The following is a 12,500-nucleotide window of genomic DNA, read 5'->3' as shown; positions in this document are numbered from 1 at the left end:
TCTCTAATTAAAATCAACATATTGCAATTTTAAACAAATATTATTTGGTTGCTTGAATATCTGGGAAAATATTGGTAAACCGATTATCGGCCGATCTCTAGTGGGAATCACCAGTGTCTCTGATATTATTGCAATTTTGCAATATGCTGAGTAACATATATTGCGATTTAGTGCCTTTTTTCATGCAAAAGTCCCAAAAGAAAGTCCCCTGTCCTGACAAACCTGAAGCCTCATGGCATTCACTATGTAGTGAATAATCAGTGATGTGTGAAAACATTGTTTGTTTTTAACGCCTCCTTTCCGTGTGCGACTCAAACCGAGTGCACAAACCGATCCGTCGTGTTTTCAGTCTCTCCTGTGTGTGTCAGATCTGACGGAGTGGCACGTGAAGAGTTCGGTTCTGGCTCTGGTGGACGGAGAACCGTGGCACATGCATCGACCTTTGACCCGCTCCTGTGACCTCACCCTCCTCACCTTTAAAGATGAAGACCCTCAGATAGTCAATCAGGTCGGTGTTTGTGTTTGCTGTAAAGACTGTGTGTTACAGAATAAGGCTCCATTCGTCAAAATCATCATGAAAGTGAAGTTACACTCGTCTTTTCTCCTCTATTGTGTCGTTTATCCGAGTGAAACGCTTCAGGAACAGGAACAAATGTGGGCGGGGCTTGATTGTGTCTGTGGGGAATTGATTGGATGGTTGTGGTTTGCTATTGGCTGATCTCATGTGAGTGACAGGTTATAGCCCCGCCCTCATCATCAGAGAAGAGAAGAGATGCTGCAAGAGGAACTTATTCTGATTCAAGATTACGAGGCACATGCTTTTAAAAACAATGATTAAAAAATTATAATGACAAATATCATTTTGCAACAAGTTATTTTTGTACAGCTTAAATATCTGGAAGCCTTGTACTTTCAAGTTATGCTCCCATGTTAAAAATAATGTGGATACTGACAAGAAATCGGTAGACAATAGTAAACTATACATTTTTTTCAAAAATATTGTGGTTGTGCACAGTGCCAAATTATTAATGATAGTTAATGCATTAAATATTGAGACCTTATTGTTACAAGTGTTACAATTTTCACCATAATCGACACATTAATGATTCTAAAGCATCTATCACTGAGGCATAATGACCTGATGTGTGTGTGTGTGTGTGTGTGTCAGGCGTACTGGCGCTCCTGTGCGTCTCTCCTGGGTCATGTGTTCGACGGAGCGTTTAAAGACGAGTTTAGCGTCGAGCTGCTGAAGCTTCCTGAAGTTCCAGGTAGGATTGATCCTGTTAACACTTCCTTCTCCTAATGTGGGCTTTGAATCGCTTGTGAATCTCTCATTACGCTCCATTATCACCAAATACTGGATTCCTTCTTTTTGTCAATTAGCACAGTTTTTTTTGTTGTATCTGATTGATCACTGATTTGAGTTCCTCAGTTTTTTGAGTGAAATAAAGTTCACACAGGCTTGCAGGAACATCAGATCAATCAGTGCCAAAAATAACGAAAACAACTTGATAAAAAGATTGAGTCCAATATTTGGCATTAATATAGAGCATAACCAGAGATTTATTAGCAATTTTTTGTAGGCTGGTCATTTTTGTGGAAAAAAAAAAAAGATCAAATTTGGTTATTTATTTTAAGGTGTCATTGCTATATATTTAAGTACTGAGTAATATTAATTAACCACATGTACTTACTATAGGGTTAGGGTAGGATTAGGGTTTGGTTGAGGGTTAGTTGCATGTAATTATGCATAATTTACTGTTATTACTATTCTTGTTGTACCCTGTATGAGCAGTGAAGTTTCGTCCAATGCATAACGCTTCAAAATAATGATGCTTCGGTACGGTACGGTATGTTTGATATGTTTTCGGTACAGCACGGGAAAGAACAAACCGTGTGTTTTCATACATTTACATTCGTGCATTTGGCAGACGCTTGTGAGTCGCGTTGCATAACAAAATAAACAACAAAAATGCCAGCGGTGAGAAAACCTCGGTTCAGAAAGCATCTGATCATAGAGATGTGGATGTTTGAACCAGATCTGAGATGAACCGGCATCACGTCCACCGATGAGCTCAGTCACATTACACTGTTACGATAGTTTGATTATAAAGTAAGATATTCGAGACTATAGACTAGATCTATGTGAGACTGTAGTTTGACTGAATCACATTGACATTACAGTACAAATCCTGAATATTGTATATCAAGCATTAATTTCACGTGTCATTGAACAAACACACATGTGTGTCGAACCCAGAGACCCGTACAGAGAGTGTGTGTGTCAGCAGTGATGCTGAGACGATGTTCAGTGTTCCCCGGTTGTGTTTGCAGTGACCGCCGGTGCGTTCTGTTGTGATCTGGTTCTGGACTCGCGTTTGGACTCCTGGACTCCTTCAGAGGTCAGAACTGATTATTAATATCTGACATCAGCAGTTATTAACATGCATCTGTAATCCTCCTTGTTATATGTGCTTTGATTATTTAAAAATGTGTGTTTTTATGACATCACAGCGTCTCATCACATCTTCTGTCCAATCAAATGCTCTCTAGAATCTAAAGCTCCGCCCCCTCTGCTATAAACACCACCTGTCCGAAGCGAGCGTTGACAGTGGAAGAGCAGACGACCGGGAGCGTTCTCTCTCCGAGTGAAGAACAGAAGCTCATGTTCATTAGGGCTGTGAAACGATTAATCGCAATTAATCGCATCCTAAATAAAAGTTTGTGTTTTAATAATATATGTGTGTGTACTGCAAATAATGATTTTGTATATATAAATACACACACATGCAGGTATATATTAAAGATATATATAAGAAAAATTTGTTAAACTATATATAAATATATATTCAGTATACACATGCAAAAATTTCTTAAATATATATATCCATATGTGTGTATTTATATATACAAAATAATTATACACAGTACACACACATATATTATGTAAACATTTTATTTTATTTTTTAGATACGATAAATCGTTTCACAGCCCTAATGTTAATAGAGCGAATTATCTGGGCCCGTATTCATAAAGATTCTTAGAATCCTCTCAGAAAACTCTTAATTTAGCTTAAAAACTTTTACGTGGGAGTCTTAGCTTAAGAGCGATTCGGGACCGATCTGAGAGCAACTCTTGAGTAAGGAAAAGACAAAAAAATGTATCTTAGTAAGGAGGCGGGGCTGACCCTGTTGCTATGTATGACACAATCTTTTGAAGACTGTGATTGGTTGGTTGTCCAAGAAGGGGAAAAAAAGTGATTTTAAGTATAGGGTCTATTCTAAGCCTTCACTTTGAAATTACATGCATAATTTTTCCTATTTGACCGTTCTCTCTCACACACACACACACACACATTATATATGTGTATATAAATCCTTTTTTTATTTACCATGCTGTTAATTTCCTATAAGGTATTTGATTGGCTTATAATGATAAAAATGGTTTCCACTCTTTCCAGTTACACTGATTGCTGGCGTGTCTATTTAAGTGGTGGTTTGAATGTTGGTTTTAATGTATCAAACATGGAATTTTCCCAGTTCCCAAATATCGTAATGTAGTGATTACTTTCATTTCTGGCGCTATGGCATTCCTGCGCTGTGTTGGAGATATTAGCGTGTCTCTAATAAGATCAGTCACAAACATGATCCCTGCACGATCTAATCTATAGCTTCTTATTAACTCACTGTCATCCATTGTCTGCAACACATTTCTTCTCCCTCTTCGTCTTTCTGTCATTTTCTCCTCTGCTAAAGAAACTCTTAAGCCTCTTAAAAGTCCTCATCCGTGCTCCTAACAATTTTGACCTTAAGACCTCTTTTAAGGGTTAAGATGCTTTCTGAATTACTTTTTTCTTTATTAGGATTTTTTCTTTAATTTTAAGAGTAAACGCCCACATTTCTAAGAATTTTCTTAGAATTTTGTCACTAGGAGCTACTCTTTGCGTTAAGATTCTTTATGAATATGGGCCCTGGTCTTTAATAATGTTCTGAAAACGTGAGCACAAAAACATCATTCATGGAACGTGTTTCTGAATCATTTCAGTTGGATGTTGGTCTAACAGTTTTTAAATGTAACAACTTGTTTTCAGAGAACATTCAAAAGTAACATTCCCGTAATGTTTGAAGAATGGAATGTTCCTTTAATGTTCACATGACCAAGATTTGTCTTTTTAACATAAAAAAAAAAATGGTTTTGAACATTCAGAAATAATGTTTTCATAAAACTCATCTTTGATCACCAAAATTACATATTTAAACATTTTTCCTTGAAAAAAATTGTTCATGCCTTAAAATATCTTGAGTGTAACTCGACACCCTTGCCTCATTTAGTATTCGCGGTTCTATGAATATGCAAATGAGCCCTGCCTCTACTCACTCAGCTCAGAGATCCACTGGTTGACGATCACACGTTGATCTGATTGGTTACAAGGTAGTTTGTGACGTCAGAAACACCAGCGATTTCAAAGCGTGTTTTTGAGACTGTCTTTGGTTCACTGCAGTTTTAAGGAGAAAATACTCAGCAATGGAGTCGACTTATGAATTTACACATGGTGTGTCTTAAAGCAGATTAAAAACACCATATAGACACATAAACAACATTAAACGCTGGATTTCCTTTAAGATTTTTAAGATTAAACTGGTTTTAGTGCAGTGGTTGATTGACAGGTGAGTAAATCAACTTCTGTGAAAGTGTTCAAGAGGAAATATGCACAAATTATGCCAAATTATTGTCAGTTTTATTCATTTGTATGGCATTTTTTTTGCTTCAAGCCACTGTTAAATTCCCAGTTTCCCGAGAGAGACGTTAATTCAAGCATCGGTGTGAAAGCATCTGTGGTGTGTGTGGTTGACAGGAGAATCTGCGCAGTTTAACCCGTGAAGCGCTGCAGCTCGTGAGCAAAGATCTGCCGTGGGAACCGCTGGATGTTTCTCCGTCTGTGGCGCTGGAGATCTTCTCTCACAGCAGGTACACGCACGCACACACACACACACACACACACACACACACACACACACACACTCACGTCTGCTTTGTGAATACATACAGAAACTTGATTTTGTTGAGGAATTGATTGGATGCTGAAAAAATATTGAAATGGAAATGTTGAGAAAAATAATGGTTATTTTAATGAAAGATTATGAGAGCATGTACAATATTTCTACTCAGTATCATCACTGATGAATCATTCACAGTAAGATCGGGAATAGGGATGTCCCGATCAGGTTTTTTTGCCCTCGAGTCCGAGTCCGAGTCATTTCATTTTGAGTATCTACCGATACCGAGTCCCGATCCGATACTTCTATAATACATAAAAAAAGAATAAAGAAGAGCGAAAAAACAGATCCAGGATGTTCCTTATTTTTTTATTTAATTCACCTTATTTTAACAACTCTGTTAACAAACAGACCACTTATGTGAGGTAGCTTGAACAATCAAGTAATAAATAACATAAATTCTTCACTTTTGGACTTAGTGCAACAGTAAATATAAAAAAGTCTAATATATAAACAAATAGCACCTCAACTTAAAATACCCGGCAGGCATGTAAACAAATAAAAAATAAAAGTGCCACAGTGTTTGCAAAGCCAGTAATGTGCTTTTAGGAACTGCACTCCTAACTCTTACGCCGGTTTCACACTGCACGCGTTTTAGCAGAGCGTAGCGCGTATTTTTTTTCGCCGCCCATGTTAAGAGATTAGAGCATTCACACCGTACGCAGAGGTGGCGCGGCAGCGCGTAGAGCAGAAGCAGCAGTGCCGCGATCGTTTCGGCGCAGAGTCTATTTTTGCTGCGCCGCTTACGCTGAATTAAAGTGACTATACATTGATCATGGCCATAATACACCGCAGTTTTATCCAAAAAGTGCATTGATGATATCTATTGTGTTTTAAACAGTCAATCAAATGACCAACAGCAATTTAAAAAGAAAACAAATAACAATAAAATGCCAGAACAATAAAAACAAAGATGAACCAAAAGTTATATAAATGAAATTATTAATAAAATAAGCTTCTTGACAAGTCTTTTCTCTTAAATGTATTTGAAAACGAAATAAAGCAATGCCAACTTATCCATTATAGAGTAGGCTACTCTGTCTGTACACAACCCGCGGTTCAGCCGCGCGTGACAAACGCTGCCAGTGTGAAAGCAAAACGCGCGTGTCCTGCTCCTGCTCACCATACGCACTGCTCCTGCGCTGCTAACGCATGCAGTGTGAAACCGGCGTAACTCTGTGCCACTGCATAACTATAGATGTGTTAAATAATAATGAGAATATATATACATATATATCCGAGTCCTGATCGGGAGGTAACGTCCGATTCCGATCGAGTCTGAAAACACGTGATCGGGCCCGATTTCCGATCACGTGATCGGATCGGGACATCCCTAATAGGGAATATTAAAGTAGATGAAGAGTTTGAACTACAGTAGAGTAATGTGTGTGTGTGTGTGTCTGCAGGTGTAAACAGGAGGAAGTCGAAGAGAGAGCAGCTCAAAGTCAGAATGGGACGGTGTCATTATACAGGTGAACCCACACACACTCACACACACACACACACACACGTCTGGGTTACTATCTTTGTGGGGACTCTCCATAGACGTAATGGTTTTTATACTGTACAAACCCGTCACACAAAACGTTCTGCATTTTGACATTTAAAAAAAAAAACACAGTTTAGCGAGCTGTTTGTGTGTGTGTGTGTGTGTGTGTGTGTGTGTGTGTGTGTGTGTGTGTGTGTGTATTCCTCAGGTGTGGTGATCATGTGACGCTGAGCGGAGGTCCTCTAGTGTCCCGCACGGGTCTGTGTTCGCAGTACGAGGTCACGAGTGTCCATACACTGGGAGAGTGTGTGTGGGGCGTCCAGCGCAGAGCTCAGGGTCTCTCGCTGCCCATCAACCTGACCGTACGTACAACTGTACTGGAGATTATTTTATATATATATATATATATATATATATATATATATATATATATTACTGTGAATTATTCTCTCACTCACTCACTCACTCACTCACTCACTCACTCACACTCACTCACTCAAACACACTCTCTCACTCACTCACTCACTCACTCTCTCTCACTCAAACACTCACTAACTCACTTTCTCTCTCTCTCTCTCTCTCACTCACTCATATTCTCACTCACTCATATTCTCACTCACACAATCACTCACTCACTCAGACACACTTACTAACTCACTCAAACACACACTCACTAACTCACTTTCTCTCACTCACTCACTCTCTCTCACTCACTCACTCACTCATATTCTCACTCACTCACTCACTCACTGACTCACTTGCTCACTCACTCAAACACACACTCAAACACACACTCACTCGCTCGCTCACTAATTCACTCACTCACTCACTCACTCAAACACACACTCACTCACTCACTCAAACACACACTCACTAACTCACTCACTGACTCACTCGCTCACTCACTCATTCACTCACTCAAACACACACTCACTAACTCACTCACTCACTCACTCAATCACTCACTCACTCACTCAAACACACTCACTCACTCACTCACTCAAACACACACTCACTCGCTCACTCACTCATTCACTCCCTCACTCACTCCCTCACTCACTCACTCAAACACACACTCACTAACTCACTCACTCACTCTCTCACACACTCACTGACTCGCTCACTCACTCATTCACTCACTCAAACACACACTCACTCACTCCAAGGTTATAATCGTTAACGAAAACGAACGAAAAAACGAAAACTAGGTGCGAAAAAACATTGTCGTTAACTGAAATAAAAATAAAAACGAGGCATTACAAAAAAACGATAACTAACTAAAACTGTAATGTGTGTTTGTCAAAACTAACTAAAATAAAATAAAATTATAGAGTAAATGTCCTTAGTTTTCGTCTTTGTCAAGGTCTTTCATTTTTTAATGCTATTTAAAACACGCAGCGTATTCCCTGCTCACCCTCCGTCTCTCTGTCACTCATGCGTCTCTCACATGCGCGCGCGCGCGCACACACACACACACACACACACACACACACACACAGCCCCTCCCCTCCGTGCACACCGCGTCTCCATGAGAACGAGTGTTCGTTCGACGTTGCAAGTACGCGAAAGGTTGGTATCTCCATCTCGTGAACACCTTTACACAATCACACATTAAAAAGTGGTATAAAAATATTTTAAATTCTGAATATAATTTTGTAAGTGTGTTAATGTTGACCCGAGAAGCGATTGCGCCTTCTTTAGAAAGTTAACTAGTCGCAAGTTTGAGGTAAAATGCACTTTTTGGTTGTGGTTGTCGATGTCAAAATACTATAAGCTGTAAGCTGTGATTCAAATATTAAATAATGTTATGTCATTTTTTTACTTTTACACTGAATGTTTGCTGCTTCAATCCAGATGAGTAGGCTATTGACTATATAGGATAAATTAAGTATAGGGTGTGAAAATTGTACAGCTGTGGTATTTGTATAGGGTGTGATTTCTGTATAGAAGATGTGTAGATTTCTGGTATGGCATGTTGATTTTGTAAGAGGTAAAGGAATTTCAATGGGGTGTGAATTTTTTCCTAAAATTGTATGACATTTTTGTTGAGTTAGTATTACACAATACTTTTTCTGACCTTTTTGAATCTTGCCCCTGACAAATAACCCAAATTACAAAAAAAAAAGACTAAAACTAACACTAAAACTAATAAAAACTAAACTAAAACTAAGCATTTTCAAAAAATAAAAACTAAACTAAACTAGCAAACCCACTTTAAAAACTAATTAAAACTAAACTGAATTTGAAAACAAAAAGTCAAAACGAAATAAAAATAAAAACTAATGAAAAATGCAAAACTATAATAACCCTGACTCACTCACTCAAACACACACTCACTAACTTACTCGCTCACTCAAACACTCACTCACTCTCACATTATTACTTTGAATTATACCCATATAATTAATGCAAATTTATCACTGTGCAAAGCAGTTCAGTCTTTATGTTAGTGCTGTTCTGTATCTAGTGTATTGTGCTCATATCGGCATTGCTTTATTTGTCTTTTTAGGCTAATCATAAAGTGTGGAGGAAGCTGCGGAAAAGAGCAGAAAGACTAGTAAGAAATCTGTCTGCATATGATCTGTAATATACAACATCACCGTTAATATTCCAGCATCTTCACAATCTCGTTGTCTCTCATTAACTTATATTTGATTAATTTCTCTTCTTGCAGGTGGAGATTCTCTCGTCCTCAACAGTGACTCCTCCCCTCACAGCTGAGGCCCCGCCTCTCACAGTCGAGGCTCCTCCTCTCACAGATAAGGCTCCGCCCCTCACAGCTGAGACTCCACCCCCTCCACAGTAATCCACACCTCCTCTCCCAGTGTTCAGTGTTTGTATAATGTTCAATAAACATGTCCTCAGCATGTATATAATACACCTTGTTCTTTGTGTTTATATGAGCGTCTCGCATGACGAGAACATCAGGAATAATTCCAGCAATTAAACTGATTCATTCCTTTTGCTTCCAGCAGATAAATTAGTGTGATTTAATCGCTGGAAGTCACAAAGTTGGTTACTAGTAGATCAGTGTGAGTCTGTGAGTGTGATTTTCTCCATCTTCATCTTTCTTTAGTGTGTAATGTTTCAGTGTGATCATGAAGAAGCTCCAGTTCTTCTCTATATCAGTGTCAGTGTCTCTGAACTCATTGTAGTCTTGAGTTTCTTCCGGGAACGAACACGTCACAATATTCCTCATTTAAATAATTAATGCGCAGAATAAAGGGGCGGGGCCTGGTTGAGTTAGTTAGTAGTGTGTTAAACTGGTGGTTATGGAAAGGAGCGGGACATTTCCCAAACACACTCGAAGCGCTCGACCAATCACGACACACTGATCCAGCCGACCAATCAGAGCACAGTGTGCCTTTCAGAAGGAGGGGCTTCATAGAGACAGGAAGTAAACAGAGCGTTACTGACAGACTGGGAAGAGAGGAGCCGCAACAATGGAGAATATGAGGAGAATAATCAACAGAACAAAAACAACATCAAGGCTTGTTGTATAACAGGGCGTAATATGGGCTCTAACTAACAAGATGCTTTGGCCAGGAAGACGTTTGCAGGAAAGTCTGCTGAACTTCTGTCGCATTACGAAATCAAACATGCTGGAACATGGGTTTGCATAGCTGGAAGTTTTAGCGTTCATGTACTCGCATGGAATGAGTTTTTTGGCAATATGTTAAATCACATTTGCCCAACAGCCAGATCACGTTTATTCATCTCTGCATCTGCTGTGTGTGTGTGTGTGTGTGTGTGTGTGAAATAAGCAGTCAGCACACTGTCAGGGCGAAGACAAAGGCAGTGTTGTAAAAGTGAGTGTGACTGTCAGGATTGTTGCAGCTGCTGCGTCTGTCGCATGCAGACAGGTGCTGTGTGTGTGTGTGTGTGTGTGTGTTTAAATGGCAGAGGAGATGACTGGTAGTTTAATCCATCACAATTTAAGGCGAGACTCTACAGGCTAAACCAGTGTTTTGCTCTATAACGTGTGACTAGTGGAAGGAAAACATCCAAAACACACATTTAAGAGTTTATTTGATCTCAAACCTCTTTAGAGACGGAGAGTTTGAGTCAGAAATCTCCACTTCAGCAGCTTCACACACACCAAACTCTACACATTTATTCATATCTATATTCTGAAAGGTTGTTCTAATACTATTCGCTTGATTTATACAACATTTTACTCTAAAAACATGGTAAAAAATACATTTTCTTTCTGTCTGTTGACAGTATTTTTCTGACTTTCTGTGTATTGACTTTTTTTAGTGTGTCATAGTTTTGACCTTTTATTTATAATTTGGATTTTTTAAAAACATAATTATGACTTAAGTAATTTCTGATTTATGGAGTGATAAAAAACCTTTAGTTCTAATATGTCAACAAAAGAATTATGAACATTCATCCAGTGTTCAGATTTATGTGCTGGAAATACATTCAATTTCGTGCTGATTTTAATTAGATAATGCCTCATAAGATCATGTTTTGAAAAAAAAGAAATGAAATCTGTTGTGAAGTTTGAACTGGTTTGAACTGTTTCAAGGCAGAACTGAGAGATCAGATGTGTAATGCATCACTGGTGTTGATTTGTGTCTCTCGTGTGTGTGACGGAGGAAACATGATCCTCTACGACCCCGAGGTGAACGTGCTGACCAGCTGTTGTGTGTGTGTGTGTGTGAGACACACCCTGATCCACACCCATACACACACACTCTCACACACACACACTCAGACTCACACTCTCTCTCACACACACACACACACACACACACACACACACACACACATTCAGACTCACACTCTCAGACACACACACACACAGACTCACACTCTCTCAGACACACTCAGACTCACACTCTCTCAGACACACACACACACACACACACACACACACACACACACACACACACACACACTCAGACTCAGACTCACACTCTCTCAGACACACACACACACACTCACACAGACTCACACTCTCTCAGACGCACACACACACACACACACACACACCCACCCCAGTGGAGATGTCTGGATAGGTGCTTCTGTACATTAAGAATGTGAAATCCAGACGTTTCACTCGTCAGCTGTTCTTCCCAAAGCAAACACACACTGTTAGTCAAACAGCTTTATAATACAGGAGTGTGTGTGTGTGTGTGTGTGTTTAAGTGGTAATAGGAATGAACCAAAATAAACAATACTGCTCTGCTTATCATTTTTATATAAGGCCCTGTGTATTTTTATTTTTCTCTATTGATCTTTTTAATATTCATGATGAGCAGGATGTGTCCATGTGTGTGTGTGTGTGTGTGTTTCCATGACTGACTGGAGTAATTACCTCGTTTCATGCCTGATTAGAGTCGATCATTATCACTGATGTCAGTGAAGCTCTTTATAAACACAGCTTTTATTCGACAGATCTACCTCGAGGCCGTTCATCTACAGTAGACACACGAGTCGAATGAAACTTTATCCATCATTAACTTCATATTCACATGCTTCATTCAACCAGTTCTTCCGAGGCACATTAAATACAGTGTTCAGTCACAGTTCGGCTATATTTACATGTTAAATTAAAGAAAAAAAGTAATATTAGTAATATTAATTAAAAGTTCTTTAGCAAGACGGTACACTGTTTATGGTTATTATGTACAAACGCATGTTTATTGTTTCGTATGTGGCAGAAATCTAGTCTACAGACTTTATGACAGTTATTATTACTATAATAATACACACACACAGAGAGAGAGAGAGAGACACACACACACACACACACACAGAGAGAGAGAGAGAGAGAGAGAGAGAGAGAGAGACACACACACACACACACACACACACACACAGAGAGAGAGAGAGAGAGAGAGAGACACACACACACAGAGAGAGAGAGAGAGAGAGAGAGAGAGAGAGAGAGACACACACACACAGAGATAGAGAGAGAGAGAGAGAGAGAGAGAGAGAGAGA

At 39.1% G+C, this 12,500-nt stretch overlaps 1 protein-coding gene across 1 annotated transcript in view; it reads left to right on the top strand.

Annotated features, from left to right (window-relative positions):
* Nucleotides 1-9,425, top strand: part of mrpl39 (mitochondrial ribosomal protein L39) — an 11,596-nt gene extending 2,171 nt beyond the window's left edge. The window contains exons 3-10 of the mRNA XM_084105350.1: nt 369-508; nt 1,169-1,268; nt 2,335-2,402; nt 4,857-4,969; nt 6,465-6,530; nt 6,756-6,909; nt 9,057-9,104; nt 9,222-9,425. Of these exons, the coding sequence (XP_083961476.1) occupies nt 369-508; nt 1,169-1,268; nt 2,335-2,402; nt 4,857-4,969; nt 6,465-6,530; nt 6,756-6,909; nt 9,057-9,104; nt 9,222-9,353 (821 nt within the window). The 3' untranslated portion in view covers nt 9,354-9,425. The remainder of the gene's footprint in view (nt 1-368; nt 509-1,168; nt 1,269-2,334; nt 2,403-4,856; nt 4,970-6,464; nt 6,531-6,755; nt 6,910-9,056; nt 9,105-9,221) is intronic.
* Nucleotides 9,426-12,500: the final 3,075 nt, after the last annotated feature.

Source organism: Abramis brama (genome assembly GCF_963993115.1).
Source record: "Abramis brama genome assembly, chromosome: 2".
In the NCBI taxonomy this organism is placed as follows: domain Eukaryota; kingdom Metazoa; phylum Chordata; class Actinopteri; order Cypriniformes; family Leuciscidae; genus Abramis; species Abramis brama.
This window is presented reverse-complemented; position numbering and strand designations above follow the sequence as displayed.